General features: G+C 36.9%; 2 protein-coding genes across 2 annotated transcripts in view; one reads left to right on the forward strand and one right to left on the reverse strand.

Moving 5' to 3' along the window:
• Positions 1-719: 719 nt before the first annotated feature.
• LOC132264630 (beta-galactosidase-like) lies at positions 720-2,817 on the reverse strand. The gene is made up of 3 exons (XM_059764892.1): positions 2,760-2,817; positions 2,400-2,702; positions 720-2,330 (listed from the first exon to the last, which is right to left on the reverse strand). The coding sequence occupies exons 1-3, from the start codon at positions 2,766-2,768 to the stop codon at positions 798-800; spliced, it is 1,845 nt and encodes a 614-aa protein (XP_059620875.1). The 5' UTR covers positions 2,769-2,817; the 3' UTR covers positions 720-797.
• A 1,698-nt stretch (positions 2,818-4,515) lies between these two features.
• The window catches only part of LOC132265047 (unc-112-related protein-like), a 34,904-nt gene continuing 12,877 nt past the window's right edge, over positions 4,516-26,542 (forward strand). Inside the window, exon 1 of the mRNA XM_059765479.1 lies at positions 4,516-5,190. Coding sequence (XP_059621462.1) covers positions 5,064-5,190 — 127 coding nt within the window. The 5' untranslated portion in view covers positions 4,516-5,063. The remainder of the gene's footprint in view (positions 5,191-26,542) is intronic.

A 26,542-nucleotide genomic window follows, 5' to 3' on the forward strand; every position in this document is an offset into this window, starting at 1 on the left:
AAGCTATAAAGTTCACAAAAGCCTACAAAGCCCATTATAGTTGCTTCAAATAAATTCTTCACGGTCATCTCCCAATTGTCTACATTCATATGCAAATTAGGGGAGTTTTTGTTTGCCAAATTGTTTGACAAAGTTCTTGCCAAGGGGAAAATCACTACAAGATTTTTAACAACTAAAAAAAACTAAAAAATGTAAGTTAGAATTATTATCTCTGGAGATATTGTGGCGGGAATGCCACTGTCATGGCGGCCTTCTCCCTCTGACGAGATTCTCGCTACCATTATTTGACGCGCGAGTTAATCAGTCGTATCGTGATCGCGGAGATCAGCGAGATGGGGCGCCAGAGGGAGTTGGTTGCATATGTGAAACTTCAAAAATTATTACAATATAAAAAAATTAGAAAATTATACTCAAAAACGATTGATTTTTCTAGAAATTATTTTTTAAAAAATCAAAAAATTGAATAATTTAAAAATTTAGATTTTAAGAAGTATTTTTAAAAATTCAAAAATCTATAAATGACCAAGATATTCAGGCAAAAATCAGTAGTTTCACACCCTTTGGCTCTTCTTTATCTCTGAATTCCATTGAAAAATTGCCAGAAATATATTTTCTTGGCAAGTCTTTCAATTGCTTCCACTGCGCTTTCGATCGAAAACACATAAGTAGGTCATAATTGAGGACGGCAAAAGTTCTGGAAGAACCGGAAAAACCACCGCACTTTTTATTTCCGAAAAATGATAAATTACAGTGGCGCAAAACACTCTAACACAAAAAGTGTTTCAATTAAAATTCATTTATCCATCCAACCGTGACTGACTTCTGAACGATACCATTGTCGGCATTGGCGCTTTTTGGAACTCGAGCATCATGATGGAGTTGTCGCCCACGCGCAGCACCGACGCGGGAATGTACATGGTAATCTGCGGGCCTACAACTGGCCAGTAGCGCCCCAGATTGAAGCCGTTCACGTACAGAACGCCTTTGCCCCAGTTCGAGGGGTCCAAGTAAGTGTCGCCGATGTCATCGGCTGTCAGTCTGAGGTTGCCCAGGAAGAACACAGGTCCTTCCGTCAGGACGCCGCTTTGGGATAGGCTCACCGTGTTGCCAGTGACGCGCTGGACGAATTCGTTCATCGTCGCTCTGTTGGACAGAGGATATCCTGAAATGTCCCAAGATCGCAGCTCCTCAAGCTCCCCGTCGCGCTGCTGAATTGTCACATTCCCCAGAATGCCCTTGTAGTCGTCCAGCTTGTTGAAGTTGATTCGTCCCTGATTCTCCACCAGGATCTTGAGACGAGATCCTGTTGTTGGATTCAGCGGCAAGGAGTGCACGGCATTTTCCCGGGACAAGCAGCCGACAAAGTGATTGTCTTGGTAGATAAGAGCACGATCGGCCAAACCGTTCACGGTGAGAACGGTTGGATCAATCAGGATCTTCGGCAGGTTCGTCTCGTACAGGATCAATCCCGACATTTGCCGAAGACTCTCGAAAGTCACCAAATCCGAATTCTGTCGCGTGTTCTGCACCAGAAACTGCCCGTCATCGGAGAGCATCTTGGCGACAGGATGAAGTGCCAAATCCGGATAAATCCGACCGACTTTGGCTTCGGGAACGGGAATTGTGGGAAGTGTGAGGAATTCTCCGATCACATTTCGGATCTTGATCAGTTTCATCGTCGGATTGCCAGCCTCGTCCATGGGAGCGTCGTAATCGTAGCTCGTCAGGTCGGCTTGATACTTCCCAATGCCCCAATCATTGGCACCGGCGGTGAAGCCGAAGTTCGTGCCGCCGAAGTACATGTAGAAGTTCACACTGGCGCCATCTTGGAGCATCTTGCGCAGCACATTCGCCACTTCGTCGGCGTCTCGGCGTTGGTTGTCTTCCTGCCAGTGCGTCAACCAGCCGGGATAGAACTCCGAATTGACCAGCGGTCCTGTCGGCTGATGCTGCCGAACGAGGGCCCAGATTGACTCCATTTCGTCGACTCTGTCGATTCCGAAGTCCGTCGTCACGAAGGCACCTTCAGTGATGCCGCACTCGAAGCGCTCGTTCGGGATGTCGACGGTGAAAAGGACCGCGCTGTCGCCAACGTACTTCTCCGTTTCACTCTTCAGCCAGGACATGTAGTTCCTGTCGCAGGCCTCGAACACGCCGTACTCGTTCTCCACTTGGACCATGATTATGTTGCCGCCCTTGCCGTAGAGATAGGGATCGATCTTGGTGAACAGGACTTCGTACCACGTCCTGACAGCGGCCAGGTAGTTAGCGTCACTGGTGCGAACGCGGATGCCAGGATACTGGGAGAAGAGCCAGTAAGGAAGTCCGCCCTGAAATTGGAATAAAGTCTAAGCATCTAAAAATCCCAGTCCAAGCCTTATTCAGGGATCAGCGAGTACGTTATCTCTCTCGGCGCAAATGTACGGTCCCGGCCGAAGGATGACATAGAGACCGAGCTTCTGGCAGAGTTCCAGGAAGTACGGCAAATCGGCAAACTCCTCCCACTCGTAAATGTTCGGCTCCGGCTGATGCGTCGCCCATTCGACATACGTGTCGATCACGTTCAGTCCGGCAGCCTTCATGACCGTCAGTTTGTCCTCCCAAGTGTCTCTGAAGGCGCGGAAGTAGTGAAAAGAGCCCGCGACGTACTGGAACTTCTGCCCGTCCATCTCGAAGTCCGTCTCGCCGACGCGAAATGTCCTCTGGAAGTACACAAATGCGTGAATTGACATGATAAGCTATTGATGGCATTTTGCTACCTTCGACATTGTTAAAATCGTTAAACTTATACGATCGAATATCGCTGAGAGATAATGCTTGACTAATATTTGTGGCGTTGGAGCGAAACGATAAACTCATGGAGAGTTTTCTTTCGCATCAGAGTTGAAATTGTTGTTTATAGATGAGCAACAAGTTTAAAGAAATAATAAAATTTGGTTTTTATTTCAAGGTTTTATCGAAGAAAAAATCTTTTTCTAGGTTATGTAACGAATTACGGATGGATTTTCATGCTAAAGTCAACAAGAATGCTAATCATTGGCGGAATTAAGCATTTTCATACGATAAACAATTCTATTCTGAACCTTTGAAGTCAAACATAACCTCAAAAAGAGTGTTGCGGACATGGAAAATGTTTATTTAAACCACTTTCTAAACGATTTTAACTGGCAATTCATAAAAGATGATTTTTTTTAATCTAGAAAGCTTTCAAGTGGAATCTCTTAAGATCTCTTAGTGATCATTTTGAGGTTATGGTCGGAAAAGACACTAAGAAAAGCGATTTGAAGTGGATTTTTTCAGAAATTTTGCATAAAACATTCAAATATTTATTATAATTTGCGAATTATTGTGGAAACAGTCTAGAAATTAGGTTAAGTGCAGATTATTTCCCCCTTGGGTTTTACAACCTTCTCTGACAATATCAAACTTCTTTTAGAAAACAAGTTCTTTGAGAGAATTTTAAAGAAAAGTTGTGCAATTGAATCGCTAATGAGCTCAAGATTGAACAAATATCATTTAAATATAATTCAGAAAGCTTCCAAAATGGCCGTTTCCTGAGTCTGATTCACTATTTTTGTGGTTATGTTCGATTTTATAACAATTTGCAGTGTTTTTTACTCTTGAAGTATTTAAAACATATTTTTCTCGAAGGAATGCAAACACAACTGATCTGTTTACGCATTCCAGCTAATATCTCCCCCTTGAATCTCTTATCTACGACGATTTTAACTCTGTAAACAGCGCGCAACAGAAGCAACAGTTTCTGTATCGCGACATTCGGGCTTTCACTCTTCGCGGGAGAGAGTCGACTGTCTCTCTCTCGCGGCTCTCGTACTCACTTCGTCGTCTCCAGAGACGGCGAGAACCACGCCCGTGGTAACTGCAGCCACGACCACGAGCCCGACGACGCCGGACAGCAGCCAAGTCTTGAGAGTCATCTGCCTGTGGAGCGCAAAGGGAGTTTTGGATTAACCGGAGAGGCGCGATAAGATTAATCGGGCGATTTGATCAGACTGACGAACAGTGCGAAAACGCATGTGAATCTCATTGGGATTTAAGGCGTGCCAGGAGGTTGGCAAGAGACATTGATCGAATGCAAATGATCGCGAGAGAGGCAATAAAATCAACTTACATGGTTTTTCAGGGATGTTTGACGGTGAACTTCTATTGTGGAGAAGTTTCGAGTATCAACTGAGCAATTATTGGAAGAAGCACGGAGAATTATGAGGAATTCAACAATTGTCAGATGTGATTAGATTAATGTGAGCCTCTCGAAACTGATAAGTTGCTTCTCTTGATGATCCATAAATGAAAAGTGGCATTTAATTGATACGCGATAAAACTCTGTTGTGCACATTTTCGTGGCCGTTGAGGCGATAATCTTTCAAGTGAGTCGATTAGTCTGTAAGTTAGTTTGCTTTCGCTAGATGGCGCCAGTGCTGGCATGATGTTTTTTCATGGTTTTCTTATGGTGTGCTCGAGAGAAAAGGCGTGAGAGAGAGAGACTTTCAGTCCATCGAGGAGTTTTGTAGTGTTCGGACGTTGAATTTCTCGGCGCGCATTTTATTTTCTGTGTTTTTTCCCACTCTTTTGAGTTCTTTTTCTCCCTCCCCACAAATGCAACATTATTTATACCTTGGCAATATTCCTTCACATTTGATGGATTAGCTGGTGGTGAAGTAGAGAGTTTTTCACGACAAGTTTGTGCGAAAAGAAGAAAATTCTCCTTGGAAGTTCTTTTGGTGTGTTGGATTCAAGCCGAAAGACGAGAGTTTAAAAATACACACACACACACACACGCACACACACACACAGTGCCTTGAAAACGATGATGTGATCAGCCCAAGAAGAAGTGCTCCGGAAATAAAATTGATTTCACTTTGAGAAGTATATTTTCCATGGATTCTGTGTTTGCGGTTTTTGCGCGAAAAATTGTGTGCTAGAATTGCCATCTCTCGCGAGACATCTTCAGCTTGCGCGACTTCTTTTGCCCTTTTGCGATAAGCCAACCAGAAGGAGAGTCTCTCGTTCATATAGAAGGAGAAAAAGCCAACAGCATCATCATGATTCATGTTGGAGACAACACTTGGAATTTGCGGGTTTTTATAACCGATCTGCAAGTGGAGAAGACGCTGAGAGTGCGAGGAGATTTGCACATTGGCGGCGTTATGTTGAAATTAGTCGATCCAGGTGAGTTTGCTTTCTTCATCTTCGGAGCCAAAGAGTCACAAGGGATGATTCAGAATCGGCGCGAAACGGACCTTTGACCACATTTTTTCTTTCGGGGCCTCAATTCTTGCTGCCATTCCCAATTTTAGCAGCTCTCTTGTGTAATCCAAAGCCCACACAAAAGCAAAAAGACACACAAAAGAACCTTCAAACAACTCATGGACCGAATCTCCGTGTTAATCTGAATGTCTGATAAGATTGTGGCTCTCATTCTGCCTTTATCACGATCGTGAGGTATTCTGGCTGTCATGTGTTACTTTTAAATCACAACAGTTTATCCGAAAACCCTAAGAAGACCTTATAAAGAAGTATTTTTCGCCAATCGACATGACTTTTCTCAGCTTTATTCAGTCTCATGATATGGATTTTAATGTATAGTTTTAATATCTTGACGTTTGGCCACGCTGACCATTTGACAAGTGCTTTGGATGCTCTTTTTTCTTTGATTACGAATTAAAAATGAACTAATTAACATTTTTCGTTGCTGTTTGCGCCAAATGAAAGCTTTTTCAATTGCCATCACTTAAATAAATAATTGTCATTCAAAATTGGCCACAGTGGCCACAAAGTGTTTTCTAGTCAATTTTCTAGTGTTAAAACTAAGCAGTTCTGAGGATGTTTGATGTTATTTCTGTTATTTCATGCGTGAAGCGGTTTTTAGACCGTCTTTTAGTGTTCAGAGCTAAATACGATGTAAAAATTATGTTAACACAATTTGATCGTAACACATTCACTGTTTAACTAGGAATCAATTTCTGTATTTCTGAGAAATCAATTTTATCTCTCCGGTTTTGCTGTTCCCGAGAAAATTCTTATCTGCTTAGTAAATTAGCATGAAAAATTGGCAAAAGAATGTAATTTATGATTATAAATAAGCGCAATTTCCAACGAAATGTGATTTTGTGTGGTATTTTTAGCCAAAAGCATCTAATTAATATTAAAGTTGATTAAAACATCGGATATTTCATTCAGATTTATCAACGCAGACACGCAATGACGGGGAAATACAGATGTTCAGGTCAAAAGTCGAGAAATGACGAATTTATCGGAAGAATTGTATAATTGAAATAATTCGCATGGCTTCAGCGTCATAATCATTTTTTTGCCCGATACGAGGTCAAATGTGTTGAGAAATGGTGTGTTTTTGGCCAATTTAAATATGTGTTAAGTGAAAATTGAAAACAAAAATCACTTGACATTTTCCTTGTTTACAACAATAAATTCTCCGAAATGCTGTAGTAAAATGCGTGACGCGAGCAGAAAAGAGTGTCTTCTGGTATAAATGGGGAAGGAATCTCACACAATCTTGTGCACTTTCTTGAAAGAATTTGACTTTGTGTGAGTGTTTTGTGTCTTTTTTTTCGTTGGACTGTTGTTGTTTCCTCTTCTGGTTCTTCCTCCGCAGTGACTCTTTTGCCTTTCTAGAAGTGGCCAACGATGAGTAGAAATTTACAGACCAAGAAGAGTTGGAAGATGTTCAAAGACACGCTCTTTCCCATCTGTTGGAGAGTGTGTGTGTTGGAGAGTGGCGTGAAAAAGAGTGATTTTACACAAGGGGAAGATAATATGCCTTCTGTACACCACTTCCTGACATTTCTGAACGTCTTTAAAGGCATTTTCCATCATTTCTTTGACTCCTTCAATGGTTTTTCATACTCATTTCCAACTTATCGCAATCTAATCCGGGTTTTTCTGTCTAGATTTGCCTTAGGAAAGTGCTGAAAAAAATTTTGACCAGATTGTTACGTCATAATCTGACTATAAAACCATTCTTGGGCTAATTTTAATCGTTTTCTGACTTGAAAATGGTGATTTTACAAGATAATTAGGTTTAATTTCCTTTTTTCTTAAGCACAAACTGCGAAAATAAACATTTTTCTTCACTTAAATGACATTTTTGAGGTTATGATTGACTTTTAAGCTTTTTCTCACATAATATGAAGGTTTTTTGAACAGAAAACTTTAGCTTTGCTGAGAAAAATGAGAAATATTCTCAGATTAAACACAATTTTCATGATTTTAAGGGATTTCTTCATCACCCAGAATCTGTAATTAAATCAACATAACCTAGAAAAAGCAATATAATTGATTTTTCTGTTATAGAATAGTGTAGAAAATGTCTAAATTTGTTGAAACAGAAGGTTTTGTAGTGCAAATAATCGAAATATTTGAGCACTTTTAATTCCAAACACTTCCTTGAACCACTGCTGACCAAAATATCTTCCCCTTGATCTTACACCACGACAAGACGGTGACGGAGGAATTGATAGTGTGTCCGGATCTGAGGGAGGAGGAGGAAAGAATTGAGTGACGTCTTAAGTCAAAATATTGGACAAGCGAGAAGAATTGGCTTCGGTGCAGTTTTTCGCGTGCAAAAAGACTCGCGATATGAAAGTCTCTCGATGCAATTTAACACACTTGTCGAGAGTGTGAATTTGTGGCTCTCTTGGAAAGGATTTCCAAGAGTCTGGTGAGACACAGACGGTGTTTTTTTTTTGCTCTCCACGCAGCTCAAGTTGAACAACTTCGAGGCCAAATTTGAGAAGGGGCAAAAAAAGATGCATGAAAAACTTGAGTTGTCAATTTAATTTATAGCCCAAACTTCTCACTGATATGTTTGGCAAGTTGAGATCTTTCTGATCACTTTTGGCCTGGCAAGAGCAAAAAGAAGAACATGTGTAACCATTTTTTTACCCTCTCTCGACACTTTACTTTAATTTCTGCAGGGGACTTAATTAATTAAATGCTTCCTCGTGTTGGAATTTCACTCTCTCTCTCTTATTTATTGTTCTCTGGGTGGAAAAAGTGCGGGCTGGAAAATATCATTTGCTGACTTCACGCAAAGGTCAGATAGTTGCGAATATGACGTTCGCGTTTGCTTTGTTATTTTAAATTCCACACTTTCATGAAAAAAAAGCCTGCAAAAACACGGCGCGGGAGTAAAAGGCCGCATTACGTAAATTAACAGCACAAGTGAAGAGCCTCTGGGCTCTCAGAATTCAAGTTTCAAGTGGCGGGGAACCGTGAAGAAGTTTGTAAATGGATTATTTATTTGATCTCTTGAGCTTCCAGTGGAAAAAATGTGGAAGTCTGGTGAGAAAGATGAGTGATGTCAGTTTTATTCTCTCCTTTTTACAGCAAAATGAGAAAAAATGTTAGAATAACTGACGAATCTGGGCAGTTTTAGCGCTTGTATTGGTCAATATTGCCAAGAGAGAGACATTATGGCAAGAAGTGGTGTACAATTCAGTGGAAATCGTAAAGGAGATGAAAGTGTTCTTCAAATTCTTGCACAATTGCTTCTGGTTTTCTATCTAAAAATGATGAAAATGAAGCTTTTTGGTGCTTTTCTAGGTTATGAGACTATTTGAAGCTAGTTTTAGTACATAATTAGCACTTTAGCACATAAATTATCATGGTTAAGAATGAAATATGGCGATTTATTGAAAGAATAAGGTATTTTCGAGCAATTAAAGATGCTAAGACGGATTTCTAAGATGCTGTCAACGGAAAAAATGGAATAAACTTAAGGAAAAACGATAGAGAAAAGAGAGGTTAGAAATGCCTAGAATTATGACTGACTTCGGCTAAAATTCGAAAATATCGTATTGATTGATGCTATTCTCGATTTTTGAGGTTAGGAAACACTGAAAACTGCGCTAACTTCTAACGTAACCTCAAAAATACCATTTTGGACTTGGAAAATTGACTAATTTGACTCGGAATCAGTTTTTTTGAGTTTATTTCAGCTGATTCTGTCCAAGAAAACAACCTAAATAGACTCTTTTAAAGGTTTCTTAATGTTATTTTTAGATTATGATGAAAAAACATGCCAAAAACCGTGTAGTTTTAATGTTAATAATTGTGAAAACATCCTAAGAAGTTAGAAATTTATCCACATTTCCCCCCTTGAATGTTGGTTAATAAGAGTCAAGTGTCTTCAGGTTTAAATTGTCTTTCTCATGCAACTCCTTATTGAGCTCTCGCGAGTGGGAACCAAGGGCAAATGATGTGCTATTGAGATCAATACATGACTGCCTAATGGCTCGGAATCTTGAAATATCACGTAATATTTTCCTAAGATAAACATCCAATGGAAATAGCCATTGAATGTCTCGTCATTTCCATAATTACAGTTCGGCCACAATTGAATCTCTCTTATCGCTTAAGATGCCTTATGTACTCTCAGATGTTCTCGTCCACCTTGATTTTGGCAAGGTCACACAATTCAACGCGATCTCATCATTATGTATCCACTTAACACATTGCCTTTTTTGCAAAGTGTTTTGGATATTGAGAAGAAGAAGCAGAAAAAATGCCTGGGATTCTTGCGTGGAGCGTCGCAGCTGGAATTTAGGGGGGTGTTAATGAGCGATTGAAGAGGAAATTTGTGGGCTCAACCCTCAACATTATGTGGGCATTTTATACGGCCACGCCGAGTAAGTTATTCCACGAACGTGTCAAAATTTAGTGGGTGGAATTCACGCATAATTCCCAGTGACATGAAGACCCTGACCTTAGACAGCCGCCCCTAGGGTTGCGGGGTTGTGCGTGACAATCGCCTCTTTTGATTCGCACGATTAACCATATAATTAGTTGTGTGTGTCTGCCTCGTTTGGCTGATTAAAGTCAGCGACGTCATGGGCCCACATTCGCCACTATCTCATGCCAAGGGGGAGATAATACAGCCAGAAGTGGTGTACAGCTCAGCAGAAGTACTTAAGAAGTGCAAGTGTCGGAAAACCTACAATATTTCTTTCCCGAATGCTTCTTTTACTGACAAATCATTCAGATTCTCTGGATTTCCTTCGATTTTCACGCAGAAACAAGCGTAATAATCTTTTTTCTAGGTTATGTAACGAATCACTGACATTAATTCACATGCTCAAGTCCAAAAGAATGCTATTCACTAGCAGAATTAAGCATTTTCCTGTGATAAATAGCGTTTTTTTAATCCGTCGATGTTAAGAAACACAGCAAATTCTGCTAAGATTCAACATAACCTCAAAAATAGCCAAGTGGACTTTGGAAAATGTTCATTTAGAAAACTACCTTAACAATTTTGACTCTGAATCAGTGATTCTTAGTCCATTGGCAATTCAAAAATAGATGATTTTGTGATCTTTAAAGCATCTAAACGGTGTTCTTGAAGATCTCTTAGTGTCATTTTGAGGTTATGGTTGGACAAAAGACACACAAAAAAGCAGTTTCGGATGGAAACTTAATACTAATTAATCTTCCCCTTGAATTGGACTCTTTCGATGCTAAGAAATATCTCAAATTGTGCTAAGATCGAACATAACCTCAAAAATTGTCATGTAGAAGAGCTTTTTGGACAATTTTGACTCAAAATCATCAATTTTAAGTTCATTTGAAAATCAAGAGAGATGATTTTGTGATTTAGAAAGCTTCTAAACGGAGTTTTTGAAGATCTCTTGGTGATATTTTGAGGTTATAATTGGAAAAATGTCCAAAAAAAAGTGGTTCAAAGTCGATTCTTGCAGAAATATCGGATGGAAACTTAAGAAATTCATTATAATTTGGCGATAAATGTGGAAATAGACTACAAAATTCATGTTTTAGAAGTGTTCAGAAGTTGCGTACGGATTTAGGGCATATTATCTCCCCCTTGTCTCGTGCCTTTCTGGCATCTTCTCTCTGTCTTTATTGGCCTCCCGGGAGGGTGGGTTTTTTTCTCTGCTCTGTCCATTGTTGTGGAAATGCTACGCATGGAATATGTATGTCAGGAGCGCGTGTCGCCTTTGCCGCTGTGCCCGAGAATGAAGGTCACAATTGAGTTATTTCATGACATGGGAAAAACAGCGACAGCTTCTCTCTGCGGTGCTATAAATTCTGGACAAGAGAGCGAGAGAGAGTGAGATTTTTTAATTTCCTCCAAAATTAACGCATGAGTCAGTGACTTTCCCAATAAGAAATTCCCTTCAAAACTCCGCCTGATCGGATGACGTTGGTGAAATATGATTCAATGTAGCGCATGACGCTCATGCAATGTAACCAGAAATATCTCAGAGCGTGTCTGCGAGAGGAGAATTATGAGGGAAAACAGTGTTGAGATGTAATGTAGGAGAAAAGAAAAAAAATAAAACCTGCTCGAATAATTGAGGGAAAAAAAGGAAGGCAAATGTGTTAAAAATAGCATTTCGAGCATTATTATGTTTCGTAGCCAAAAGAACATGATGTGTTTGTGTTAAAATCAAATACGTGGGTGGATTTTAACGCCTTTTTCCACCGCTCTGGCACCGAAGAGACCAACACACTTATTTATAGGACGTTTTCTTTTTTCAGCTCTCTCGAGCACTATTTCCAATCTTATGCACATGTGTGCGCGCCTCCCTTCGCTACTCCTATTGTTAACCACCACGACGCTGAGACGTCTTATTAGCTGCCGCTCAATTTGTACTAATTGCCTTTATTCCATTTTGGCAATTTATCACGGCCTTGAGCAATATTAATATGTTTATTAAACACTATTATATTTTATGGCAAAGACAAGAGAGAGATCTCAGGCTGGAATTTGTGTCAACTTGATGGTTCAAGAGTTGAAATGGGGAAAAAATTATCAATTCGACACTAGGCGTCAACAAGGGGGAGATAGTGTGGCTAAAATGTCTCTTCCAGCTCATTTTTCTTGAGATTCCTCTAAGAATTTGCTTGACCATCAAATAATAACTCACAAACAACCTTTGTGTATTTTTTTTTCCTCAATTTTGAAGAAGTATTAATTTTTGGTCAGAATTTGGTTAGGATTTAGTAATAACCGTGAAATTTATCGTTTTTAATCTAAGAAGGATCGAAAATCCCTTAGAAATCAAACGAAATCATCAATAATCTGACTCTTTTTGTAATTTTCTGACCTTAATTTGTTTCCAAACATTAAGCAAGGAGTCAGTTTTTGCTTAGAATTTGGTAATAATTATGAAATTGACATTTTATAATCTAAAAGAATCGAAAAGTTGTTAAAAATAAAGCGAAATAATCAATAATCTGACTATTTCTATCATGTTTTGACATCAGTTTGCTGGAAAACTTCGCAAACATACAGCGTGGAGTTAGTTTTCGGTCAGAATTTGGTTAGAATTTAGTAATAACCATGAAATTGACAATTTTTAATCTAATAAGGATCGAAAAACTCTTGGAAATCAAGCGAAATCATCAATAATCTGACTCTTGTTGTAATTTTCTGGGCTCAATTTGTTTGCAAACCTCACGAACATTAAGCGAGAAGTTAGTTTTTGGTCAGAATTTAGTAATAATCATGAAATTGACCATTTTTAATCTAAGAAGGATCGAAAAACTCTTGGAAATCGAACGAAATCATCAATCAACTAGCTATTTTTGTAATTTTCTGACCTCAATTTGTTTGCAAACCTCACAAACATTAAACGAGAAGTTAGTTTTTCGTCAGAATTTGGTAATAAACATGAAATTGCTAATAATTAGTGGAGAAAATAGACCAAAAAGTAACTGAACTCAAGCAAAATCACCATTAAGCATTGAAGATAGTTTTAAAGATAGATATCGCAATTATCTCCCCCTTGGGCGTTTATCATTATGTCACATTCATTAACAATGTTTGAGCATTTGAATAAACTTTTCCCTCCGCATATTGACAAATTTGTGTACAATTTGTCTGAGCTTTCGCAACAATGTTCAACCATGCATAAAATTTACACTCTGCATTTCATGGTCTTGGGAAATTTCTGTTCGTGATAACAGTGGAAAATATTGCTCAAGCGACATTTGATAAGTTTCAGCGAGTGCATATTTACATTGCGCGACGCGAGAGGCAAACATCGAGATATGTGGAGAAATTCAGGCTCTCGTGTACATATGGTCAATTGCACATATTGCAAACGGTACTGACAACTGTGTTCTGGTTGAGGCTTCGCTCGCCATCTTTGTCCACATGTCTTGAAGCCGGTTGTGGTCAGCGGATGAGTCTCTTGGGTGCGCGGATTGAGGTTTAAATGGAGACATTTAAGCGGAAACTGCTTTTCCGAAACAGTTTTCACCCGGAATTATCGCGAGAGTGTCGATTTTGGCACTGATATGACGGTGAAGAAGAGGCGAGATAATTAGGTGTATTTAAGATAAGAAAACTGGTCAATCTTAAGCGCGCAGCATTTGAGTTTTCGCTGTGAAGAACTTGATTTGCTGCTTGACACAATAATTGCGTCTTTGCGATAAATTCAATGGAATGTTGGGCATCTATTGAAGACACTTTGAGCTTCAGAAACACATTGGAAATCTAATTGTTCAGCATTCTTCACGATATTTTATCAATTCTTCATGACACTTGAGCAAAATGCACTACAACACGTCGCTCTGTGTGTGTTTGGAGTATGATAAATGGGAATTGGGTGGAAATTTTAGAGGGAAAAACTGGGTCACATGCCAAAAGGAATCCACTCAATTCCTCCCTCTTGAGATTTATGTGAGATTTCCCCCAAAGTCTATTGAGATTAATGCGCGTAAGTGAATAGAGATAAGGGGCGACTTTGTGGGCAAACAGAGGGAAAAATTGCGCGCGCTTTTGTGGAATTTCCACAAATCCGTGCTGACGAGAAGCCAAGCGAAAGAAGTGGGGTCGTCAATCGGCCTTGTTGAAAATGGAAATCAGACATTTTCACTCAATATGTCTGCGTTTTTCATTCTATTCCACGTACGACGGAGAATGCCGCGAAGAGAGAGAGAGACGATGAGAAGGAGAGAGAGAGAATTATATTGCGGATTTTATGTTTGATGAAGATTGACATTTATATATAAATAGTGGCCGATAAGTTGAACAAACAATCGATAGAGAATTTAATACATATAGCGATGTTCAGTAAATACTTTTCCAGAGATGATGAACTGGGCGAGAATGGCAAGAAAAATAAATTGCCAGAGATTCTCAGGCGGTGGCGAGGAAAATGCTAACGAGAACAAGGCTTTCCTGTGCCCGCGATGACTCACGAGCCAATTTTGAATCCTCCTTCAGACGGTTTTAAGCGTGTTTATAATGAAATTACTAATTTCACTCAGTGTATTTTTCGCTTTATTTTGACAATATGCCAAGAAAATGATATCAAGTCGCAAGGTGATCACACCAGACATGATTATGTTGGGATTCTCCAAGGGGTTTATAAATTATTTAACTGAGAATTATCAATTTGATTGCTTTTCTAGGTTATGTTATCGATATAAGTCAGATTTTGGTCATTAAATAACCCTCAAAATCATCAAATTTGTATTTAATCGGGGAATATTTTTGTTCTTATTTTAAAAATCTTCATATTGATTGAGCAAAAGCTCTAAAGTCAAACATAACCTCAAAAAGTCTTATTTCACTCCAAAACAATCCGTGGTTTGAGCTTTAAAGTTGCAAATTGACCGCATTTCCAGATTTGAAAGGATTAAAATGAGTCTTAGAAGGATTTTAAAGTCGGATGCATAACCTCACAATTTTGAGTTCATCTGCAAACGTTTGAAGATCTCCTAGTGATATTTTGAGGTTATGATCGGAAAATTGTCAAGTATATTTGCCATATTAAAAAGTAAAAACCGAATGTTTAGTGAATTACTGAAAATTATCAATTTTATGGTTTTTATAGGTTATGTTAATGATTTAAGACAGATTCTGGCGACTAAATAACCCTCAAAATAATTACATTTGTATTTAATCTGGGAATAATTCTGTTCTTCTTGGCACATTTGAGCATTTTTATTCGAAAAATCGTCATATTGATTGAGATAAAGCATAAAAGTTAAACATAACCTCAAAAAGTGACATTTCAGTCTAAAATAATGTTGCTTTGTTTAAATATTTCCACGGTTTGTGCTTTAAAATGGCAAATTCAACATAATTTGCAGGTTTGAAAGGATTCAAATTAGCCCAAGAAGTAGTTTTTAAGCCGTATTCATAACCTCACAATTTGATCAGAATGTTTTCTAAGCATTTTCTGAAGACAAAACTTGAAAATGAAGTCAGAAATGATTCTGAACAACAGTTGAAAGCATTTAAAAGTGTTCAGAAGTGTCTGAATTGTTGAAGATTTATCATATTAACTCCCCCTTGCGATTTTCTGCTGTGGAAAAATCTCTGCGCGCAGCCAAGAAGCCTTGATCTGAGCATAATTAATAACATTCTCAATTTATTTATTTTATCAAACTCGAAATAGTGTTTTATTATTACAATCATTTAATTAAATTCAATGATATTTGTCTTGGAAAATCCTCAATTCTGCATATCGATTTCTCTCTGTGCCTTTTTTTGCCCTTACGCGAGAGCCCAAAATGTAAATAACATGAAAATATGTTTGAGGAGAAATGTGAGAATGAGCAGAAGTCCATTTTGGAATGTTGCTGAAGATTGTGTAAACAAAGCAGGGGAATTTTTAATTGTACAAGTCTTATAAACTCCATCTTAGAGTCCATTAAACTCCTCCAGAAGCGCCTGAGATTATTTTTGCCTGCCAGATTCTCACCTCGGCGCGCAAGTTGTTGCATTTTGAGTGAGTGCAGCAAATAATTTAGGGAGAAACAATAAATTTACTGAGCGATGCTTCAATGTAAACACGAAATGAATGGGTTTTTATGTTGCGTGCATGTGAAGAACTTCTCTTGAGAAGATGCTGTTAAGCAACTAATTTTAGAAAATACACCATTGCACGGATTCAATTTATGGGAATATTTATTGTAATGTTCTCCTCTTGTGTTCTGGCATTTTGCATATGCACACAGAGTTTTGCAGCTGGAGCCAGAAAGTGATATATTTTCATCACGAAATTGTGCCTCTTGATTTGTTGTCTTATCCAAGGGACAAAAAATGTGGCTAAAATCTCTACATCACTTCCTGACACTTCCACAATTTGTATGAAAAATCCTTAACACTTCTAGAACATCAGCAGTGCTCAAAATATGCGTTTTCCTTTATTTACTTCAACTTTTTCGGAACTTTATAGGATTTTTCCAACCATCTAAAGTAACATAACCTCAAATTTAGATATCTTTGTACCAAAAGACGCCCTTTTTTACTTTTATGACCATGAAATCTTACAGAGAAACAGTATTTTATCAATATTTGAAGTTTCTAGTGAATATTTTGATGTAAACTAATTTTTAATCCCTCTTTAGGATGTATTTTGGAACATAACCTAGAAATTACCTTGAAATAAACTTGTTCGGAACGTATAAAATGCCAAACAAATCGACAATGAGCAGAAATTTGCTATTTTAGAGTAGAAAAATCAATGAAACAGCTCTTAAAATAGACAATTTTGTGTCCTGAAACAGAATTTTTTGAGGTTATGATCAATTTTAGCACAATTAACACACGTTTAAATTGAAAGCTTGTGATCTTTAACAGTTTTCATTACAATTGCGCCAGTAAATGTAAATTAAACCCAGTTTAGATGCAAGAATTAATGATTTTGAAGGTTATTTAGTGGCGAAGTTTGTCTTAAATTCATAACATAACCTAGAAAAATTACGGAAAACAATTCTTTTTTCCAAATATTGCGATAATTTCTTTTGAAAATGACAATTGAATGCATTATATTGATGATGTTCAAGCGCTTCCACTTCCAATTACTTCAAATTGAATTGTACACCACTTCTGACCTTAATATCTCCCCCTTGGTCTTATCTGCGGGCGAAGAATTGGGCGGAAAAAATGTGCCTTTTAAGTGAATTCTGGAATGAGGGATGATTTAGTTGTCTAGTATTTTGAAATTTTTATGGTATTTACACAACACAACAGAGATATTCTCTACTTGTGTGACCTATTTTTAGACACGCAGCGGAAGATGAGGAAAAAAAAACCCATCATAAAAACATGTCAAGATTATGGAATTGAAGAAGACAATTGTAAGAGGAAATCCAATGGGAAACATGCGCCACTCGATGATAAGTCATCATCTGGTTTAAGTCAATCTGCCGAAGTGGTGAAAAAGGATAAAAGGAAGGATTACATAGCATGAATGTCTCTTAACGACACATAATTGCCGCACAAATTTTGTGCAAGAAACGATGAAAAGACTTTTCATTCTCAATTCTAGTGGGCTGGAAATGTGTTATTGGTTGAGTTTACTTGAGGATTTCCGGTTTCTCTCCTCCTTTTATACACTCCAGCGATGGTTTTCCTCGTAAAATGCATCAGTGGCAGTGAATGTTTTCAGTGGAATCTCAGCGGTGATCTTCCAGAGTTTATAACTTTGGGTGTTTTTTTTGCTCAAAATGCCTTTCATGCGAGGGAGTGTCAAGAATCATATTCAAAATGTGGATTTCACCTCTAATGTGTAAACAAGAGAAAGAGTGTGTAAATATTTATTTAGTATGACTTCCATTCTTTTAATTAGAAATGCATTTGGGGTTCAACTTTTAGCCTCAAAATTCTTCTGAAGGGGTTTCTTGAGCGATAAGATTCACTTATTGATGGCTTGCGATGAAATTCTAATGTCGCTCGAAGAGCCTTAATTGTAATTAAATATTACTACATGCGATAATTTCACCATCAATCACAGTTTCTTGGCTCTTTTCTATCATTCAATGAAGTCACTTCATTACTGTGAATGACTTGAATTTGCATTTGGAGTGGAAATTGATGCAAGAGACACACAAAAAGCATGTTAGAGATAATTTGAAATGCACTTAAATATTCTGACAGATGAATTATTGTGTTGGATTTTTTTCCCTAACTTCTACTCATGTTTTAATGGCTCAAAGTGCGATGGTCATCCATTAAGTGATTGTAAATCTCGGGAATTAGAAGACCAGAAATTTGTTCCGCAACAGAGGGAAATCACAAGGGGGAGAAAATTTGCTCAAAAGTGGTGTAAAGAAATCAATTTGAAACAGAACCTCAAAATTTTACTAAATTGCAGCGAATTTGAGTTAAAAAAAAAACTCTAAGGAATATTTAGACTTAATTTAACGACTATAATCAAGAAAAATACCCAAAAGAGCATTTTTAGCGGAACAAAACCATAAAATATTGTGTGAAAACGTCAATTTTGACGCCAGTTGACATATATTTTTTAGGTTATGTGACTTATTACAGACAGAAAAAGAGTTTAAATTCAAATAATTGTACAGAAAACTAAATTATATTCATTTATTTGTAGAATTTCGCATTTCTACTCATTTATAGACACAATTTTAAAAGCAAATCGATAAAGAACAGTTGTAACATTAAACATAACCACAAATTTTCACTAAACGGTAGGAAATCTTAGTTAGAAAAATTGTAGTCAAAAACTCTTAAGAATACTCATAATTTAAGGAAGATTTCTGTAAATTATCTAAATCTTGTAGGATAGATTTCAGTTATTTTTCAGTTGATTATCAATAGTCTTCGTTTTGACATATATTTTCTAGGTTATGTGTCTTATTAAAGACCAGAAAAGAGTAAAAATTCAAATTCTTGTGCAGAAAACGAAATTTTATTCATTTATTTGTAGAATTTCGCATTTCTATTCATTGAAAATAACGATTTTGAAAGCCAATTGATAAAGAACAGTTGTAACATTAAACATAACCTCAATTTTTTACTTCACAATAGCGAAATTTTGAGCTAGAAAGATTCTAATTAAGAATTCATATCGACAAATGCAATTAAAATGAGAAAATCATCAGGGTTATAAAGCAGTTAGATTTCGGTTAGATTCCAGTCAGTTAGTGGATCAATTGTGGTGTACAGATTTCAGTCATATTGTCTTCCCCTTCAGAAATTATTAAAGTTTAGGACAGAGAGAAAACACGAAGGAAAAAACGATAGAGAGTTGGAATAGAGAAGAAAAAAAGCCAAATTAGTTACGATAAGCAATTTATCACTGTAGTCTCGTGGACATATTTCTATCATTTTGTGTGCCCAGTGTAATGGCTAAAGCAGAGAATGCGCGGTATTTGAAGTGCACATGGGAAAAATGATAATGGACAAGCGGCCTATTAAATGTTCTTAAGTAAATAATACAGCAACTGGCGAGATGAGTGCGACATGCGAAGAGATTCATTGGTAAACAAGAGAATGAGGAATTTTTCTTTGGGCCTGATTGAGTTGAGGTGTGCAGCCGAGGGCCTTTTGTCGACCAGAAGAGCCCCTTTTGGGGCTTATTTTGTTATTTTTCCCGCGTCAATTTGAATAATTTCTCGCATCTCGAGTACTTTTTTCGAGCCCCGGAATGGAATTTCCTTGTTGAATGCAACGCGCGCGCGCATGAGTTGCAGAGCAAGAGAGTTTGAAGAGATCCACATTTTGCCCAGTGAGGCGCTTTATCAGCCACCCATAAAAGAGCATGGCGACCTTATCTAATCTTATCGGTGGAAATGTGGGAAAGGAAAACATGAGGAAACGCGCGCGACTTGGGATTGGTGAATAAAGAGCCGATGATGAATAAATTTGCTGTTTCAACTGGAAATGGCTTTCAATGTTTCTTTTTTTTCTTCTTTTATTGTATGTAAATATTATTCTGTAGCTGCTTTTTCGTATATAATGCAAAAATGCCAAGAATTTCAATGTGTTTTCGCCAGTGTTTTTTTTTTTCCTTTGAACACAAAAACCTTTTTGGCACGCAATTATCGAAGCTCCGGAAGGTTAGAAAAAAAGCATTCAAAATGTTGGTCAAACTTGCAATTAATTTCAGCAGAATAAATCAGTAGATTTCGGAGAAGCAAAGAGACCTACTTTTCCATGGGAAAAATGCTTTTCTCAGCCAAAGATAGAGTCTTCAATTTATACGATCTAATTGAATTTCCCGCTGGAATTTAGTGAGATTATACACTCGATGCTGACTAATTTATTGCAATTAAAAAATACCACAGAATTGATGCAATTAAATATGTGCACTCAATTAGTGTGATCAGAAGACCTTCGTCCGAAAAATTGAGCCTCATCTAATATATGATCGTGTCTAAATTGGACTCGCTCAGCACTGAGAGAAAAAGGTTTTAAGAAAACTCCTCAACATTCTCAGTGTATTCTTGAATTTCCCCTGGACGAAGCAATTCTGTTTTCCTTGATTCTCTTCCATTGAAAACAGTGTTTTAATCAAATCATCATTTTTGGAGATATTTACAAAGTCTTTTCCGATGAATTTCTTCTTCAGTGCATGAATGAGTTGTGAAGCCTAAATTAAGATGAATGGTGAGAAGATATCGTGCACATGTTGTAAGAAAAATAATTGAATTTATATCCACCTACGCAATGTCCATCATTGATGAAGAAATTTGGCTCTGACATCGGCTTTTTCACACACAGAACAGAACATGTTTGATTTCATTTATCAACACTAATATCGCGCAGCTGATAAAGCAAATGAACCTTTTGCAAATTTCCTTATCGCCAGAAGAGAGAGAGAAAAGCTGTCGTCTGATAAGAGCACTTCTGCTTGACAGAATATCGATATGAGATTACGAATGTTGTCACATGAATTTCTCTCCATAGGAGAAAGCCAGGCACTTCAGATACGGTTTTTCATATTCATATAAAATTGTCTTTTTCACACACAAATTTATTTTTATTAATTTGCTTTTGTAAATTATGACATTTTGAATAAATTTGTAGAAATTTGCTGACTCTTTTCTGTAATTAAATATTGACCTTTGAACATGTAAACTTGCTTTGAAAATTGAAAGATTCAAAAAAATGTAGAATTTACACAGATTTTTTTTTTAAACATTTAATAAAATTTTATGATTTAGGCAATAACCAGATTTTTGAAGTTTCGAAAATTAAGGGGTTTTTTTAAATTTATTTTCTCTATGAAATTTTACTACATTTGTCACATTTCCTATGAAAATTTGTCTTTTTCACACACTAAATTATTTCTATAAATTTAATTTGAAAAAAATAAAATTTTGAAAAATATACTGATTTTTTTCTGTAATAAAATATTGACTTTTTAACATGTAAAACTTGCTTTAAATTTGAAAAATTCAGTAAAATGTAGAATTTACACAGATTTTTTAAAAACATTTAATAAAATTATATGAATTAGACAATAACAAGATTTTTATAGTTTTGAATAAAGCAATTTTTAAATATTGTAAACTATAATTAGTATGAATAAATTTATTATTAATTTTTACTGTGCCGAATTGCACAAGTTTTTCCATAAAAATCCCTTTTTATTACAAAAATTTGAGAATATTAATTTTCTTTCAAAAACCTTAGAAGAAAATTGTTGAAATACTGCAAAAATTCGCTAAATTTCTTATTTCTGTATTTAAAAATTGCATTTTTAAATTAGTCTTTAGTTTTGGATCAATTTTAGCGCAATAATATGCAGATATGATTGCAATTAAATTCAATGTAATCTTATTTCCTCGATGTTTGGCACTTCCCATTATTTCTCTCATTCGCTGCGGTTGTCGATGCCAAAGTTACAAAAGTCTCTGAATTATGCCGTCCACAATAGCTTCATGGTTCTCTCGAAGCCACAAGAGGCGCACGGAGGCAAAAAACGAGAACCAGATGCTCTGAGACACGCTTTGAGATTAAAGAAGGGTGGCCGAAGGAGAGATCCTCGGCCTGCGAGCGGCCGTTTGACGAACATCTCGAAGGAGAGACAACAATTTTCTCTAATGACAACCGGAAATATGTGGAAGTTGCACGTTTCATTTGATCGCATCCCTTTTATTTTTATCCCATCGTGTGTGTCTCATGCAAATGCGATTCATGTGGAAGACACGCTCAGAGTTTCTTATGCAATTCTCTTGGCATCTCAGCGCACATTCTCAAAAGGTGGCGTGAAATCTTCAGAATTGAGCGGCGTCTAGACGAATCGCGCGCGTCTGTTCAATGAATTGATTATGCGCGTGGAAGATCTTAAAAAAGGCCCAACGACTGTTGTCCAATTTGTCAAGTGGGAAAGTGCAATCATGTGTTGTGACGCGACGAAACTTCAAAAGCGCCACGAATCAAGGATCTCGTCTCACATTCATTTTCACAGCACTTTTCACACTGCCAAGAGAGGTTCAATTAAGAATGAAATACGCGACAAGAGAACTGACTTTCTCGAAATGAACTTGATTTAGCCAAGAGATTTGTCTCACTGTGAAGTGATATTTTAGAGAAAATATTCCTAAATAGTTCCAGTTCCGTTTCTCAACCGTTCTTCTCATAGACAAGGCAAGGATGATATGCTCTTAATCTGTACACCACTTCCAGCACTTCAATTTCTCTTAAGCTTCCATCCGACATTTATGCTAGAATCCAGTGAAAAACCTCAAAATATAATTAAGAAATCTTCAAAAGACTCAGTTTGGAAGCTTTTTAGATGACAAATCATCTATTATGATTTGCCAATGAACTCAAAATTGCCTTATTCAGACTCAAAATCACCAAGAAAATCTTCTAAATAAACATTTTGTAAGACCAAATCAATATTTTTGAGGTTATGTACGATCTTAGCACGATTTTCAGTGTTTTTGGGCATCAAATGTCCAGAAAAGCAATCTTTATTGCATGGAAATGCCTAATTATGCCAATAACTGGCATTTTCTCGTACTTGAGTATAAGAATTGATACGAATTATTCACTAAATCTCTCCTTAATACGCTACATAACCTAGACAAGAATTATTTTGATTGATTCTGCGTGAAAATCGAGGGAAATGCATGGAATTAAGGTAAAAGAAAGTATCCAAATTATCACCTCACAAGGTTTCATGAGATATTTATGCAAGAATCCACTTAAAACCGATATTTTGAGTGTCTTTTCCGATCATAACCTCAAAATATCAATAAGATGTCTTCAAAGACTATTTCTTAAAGCTATTCTAGGTCACAAATTATCAAAATTGCTTGGTTCAGACTTAAAATCGTCAAGAAAATCTTCTAAATTAACATTTTGTAAGATCAAATCAATATTTTGAAGGTTATGTTTCACTTTAGCACGATTTTCAGTGTTCCTTGGCATTAAGGGATTAGAAAAAGAATGTTTATTGCATGCAATTGCTTAATTTTGACTTGAGTATAAGAAATTGATATGCTGAAGTATGAATTATTCACTCAATTCGTTCTAGATTCGTTACATAACCTAGAAAAGTATTGTTTCTTTGTAAAAATTTAAAGAAATCCAAAGAATCTGTACAATTTTTCAGTAAAAGAAGCTCTTAAGGAAGGAATATTGTAAGTTTTGAAACACTTCCACTTCTTAAGTACTTCTGCTGAGTTGTACACCACTTCTGACTGCATTATCTCTCCCTTGTTCATAGGCAAAATATGATTTTACATTAATTACCATCGCGATGCTGATGCCAAATCCACCGCGCTTGAGAAATTACAAATTCAGCCCACCTGCAGCTATTAGAGGTATTAATCCCATGCTAAAATCGGAACGATTGGGGGCGACTTGGGGCACTTGATTATTGCTGTTTGCGTGCGGAGGTGATTTTGAATTTTTGATTTTGCCACAAGACATGGTCAATAAAATATGCCGAATAAATTGCGCTCGCGCGAGAGAGAGAGAAGTGGTAAAATATTACAAATTTATTGCGTATATCACAGTTTAATTGCAGAGCAATAGACAAGAATTATGGTTATCTTTCACGTGTGTGTTTTTTTCTTCTTGTGGGAGTTCATGCAACACTCAGACCTCTGGTGGGGGCATTTACACATGTAGTTGCGGTGTTATTGGCGCTGCTCACGATCATTGGGGGCTCTATTATGGTGGAGAGATTGATGGCGTGTGTCACCATAAAATACTCAAGGAGTCGGACATTTGAGGCGTCATATATTCTCACTGGCAAAACCCTACAAAATGCTCAATTCTTATGCGCACATTGGGTGAGCATGAGACATGAGGAATGGCACACAGAAAGGCTGTTGAATTATGCTGGAATTTCTGCGTTTTGCTGCACTCGGAGAAATCTTCACTGCCCAGAATTGGTCTTGGCCAATAAATCAACTCAAAACTTAGTCTGAAATGAAACTATAAACATTTTATATGTCGAAATTTTCAACATGAGGCTTAAAATGATGACGAAACTGCAGATTTAAAGGAAAGTTCAAGCTTCTGTGGCAGTTTTACCGGCCAAAAACGAAGTTAAAAACAGTTTATTTTAATTCAATGCAGAGAACAGAGTGACAAAACAGTTCTAGTAAAGTATATGTTTCAGCAGGAACAAATGCGGAATGTAGATTTAGGTGGTTTATCGTCATATTTCATTTACTTATTGATAAAAATTGCTTTTTTAAGACAATTTGAAGGGGAAAAAAGTTAAAATCAACATTCTAAGAACTAATTACTTAATTTCATTCTATTTTACCCCTAAAATAATGTTAAATTCAAGAGGTGAAATAGTAAAAAGCAAATCTAGCAATAATTATACAGAAAAATGTTCATATTTTGTAGGAAAATATTATTTTTACTAGTTTCTTATTTTATTTGAATAACAGAAAGAAGTGGGGCAGCGTTGCACTATTGTTTTTGACTACTATCTTCAAGATAGATTTACTTCTTTAATGTGTTCTATCATAATTATCCGCAAGCATCTGCTTATAATCCTGTAATATACGAGATTAATGGATAATAACAATGGTGCCCCGCGTAGTGCAAAGCTGCCCCACTTCCAACTAATTACATCTCCTGAAATTAATGACTAATTTGGGCATTTCTGGCGCAAAGTGTTGCTGACAGAATCCCTCCTGTGGCAATTACGGAGATTTATAGCCAGTCTATTCTTATGCTTTTCGCGATAATTTGCAGCAAAAGTGAATTTTTATGCTGCGGGAAAATTTGTTGAAAATTTATGATTGCATTACAGAAAGCAAACACAATTAAAACGACCGAAAACGAACAACACAACCAATTTGTTGTGACAAGATTTACGATGGTGGAAAATGTGTTTTTCTGCTGACTTTCCCGCAACTTTTCACATCTCGTGGTGTTTTTTTTATCCCTCGAAATTCCACTCAAGACATAAATGGTTTTGAGAGAACTTTAGTGATGTCAAGCGTGGTTTTGTATTCAAACTGAGAGAGAGAGAGAAAAACAGTTGATAGTGAAAAATTCTGATTCAGTGCAACTGATAGATTAGAATTAGCAATTCAAATTCCACTTTATTCAATTACTGACTCCCAATAATGCTAATATGGCGTTGGACTTTGTTCACAACAATGGTGTGCGTTGTGCGCCTTTTTTCTTATGAGGAATTGCAATTTGTAATCAGATCTTTGGGAATTGTTGCATTTTGTTTACATTATATGGCATCTTCTGTGTAGGCGAATGGTTTTCCTTTAGTCTGGCCAATGCAGAAGAAGATAACGCATGATCTGCATTTTAAGAGATTGCATTTTCATACACAGAGACTCTCTTTTGTGGTATAAAATGAGGGATAAAGAGAAACATGATGGAAATTATGAATGAAATTCAATTCAATTGAGTAAATTGATGAATATTTATTGAAGAAAAATGTCGGGAGGGAAAGCCGTCAGAATGATTTGTGTTGGGGAGAGAGAGAAGAATGCTTTATGGCTCTTTATTGATCCAATCTTAAGTGCATCTGCGATGAAGTCAGTGCGGAAAATGGCTTTTCTATCACAGAGAATTGCTCATTTCTGCTGGATTACCGCGTGCAGTGTTAATTTCATTTATAGAGGAAGAGAGATAAAATGCGCTTGATATTGGCTGTGTGTGCAAAAAGATCACATTACTATCGTTTGAGAGTGCCTTTTCGAGCTGTGCTCAGAGGGAAATTGATATTGCTGACTGACATGGGCAGAAATATGTTAGATATTTTATTCATCAACGGCATTTCAACCCCACAAAATGCAGTGTGAAGTGCCTTAATGGGTGAACGAGGGCAGATGTGGGACTCTTAAGTGTGACAATATCGGAAATAGGGGCTCAAAATGTGCCGCAATAATTCTCACTTCTGCTCTCAATTGAACACCCTCGAAAATACAATGGAGAAATAGAGAAAATCAACCAAGAAAGTGCATTAAAAGTGTGCGAAGGAAATGTGTTTTTGGAGCTTCACTATTTATTATTATTTGATTTCTGTCAGCAAAAGTTATCCCAGAGAAAATGGAAATACGATTCTTGCCTCTTACTTTTCCACAACTTTATAATAATCACGTTCTGTGAGTCATTTTCTGAGAAGTCGTGATTCGCCAGCAATGCGATATTAAATATTAACAACATTGCAGCAATGGAAAGGCCCAAGGAGGAGATAATATGCCTTAAATCTGTACACCACTTCTTAATTCGTCACTAATTCGCAAATTAAAACACATTTCTTAAGATTCCATCCCATATTTCAGCAAGAATCCAATTAAAATCGATATTTTGAGTGTATTTTCCGATCATAAC

The sequence above is a fragment of the Phlebotomus argentipes genome, unplaced genomic scaffold, assembly GCF_947086385.1.
Source record: "Phlebotomus argentipes unplaced genomic scaffold, Phlebotomus argentipes genome assembly contig_2, whole genome shotgun sequence".
Lineage (NCBI taxonomy): Eukaryota > Metazoa > Arthropoda > Insecta > Diptera > Psychodidae > Phlebotomus > Phlebotomus argentipes.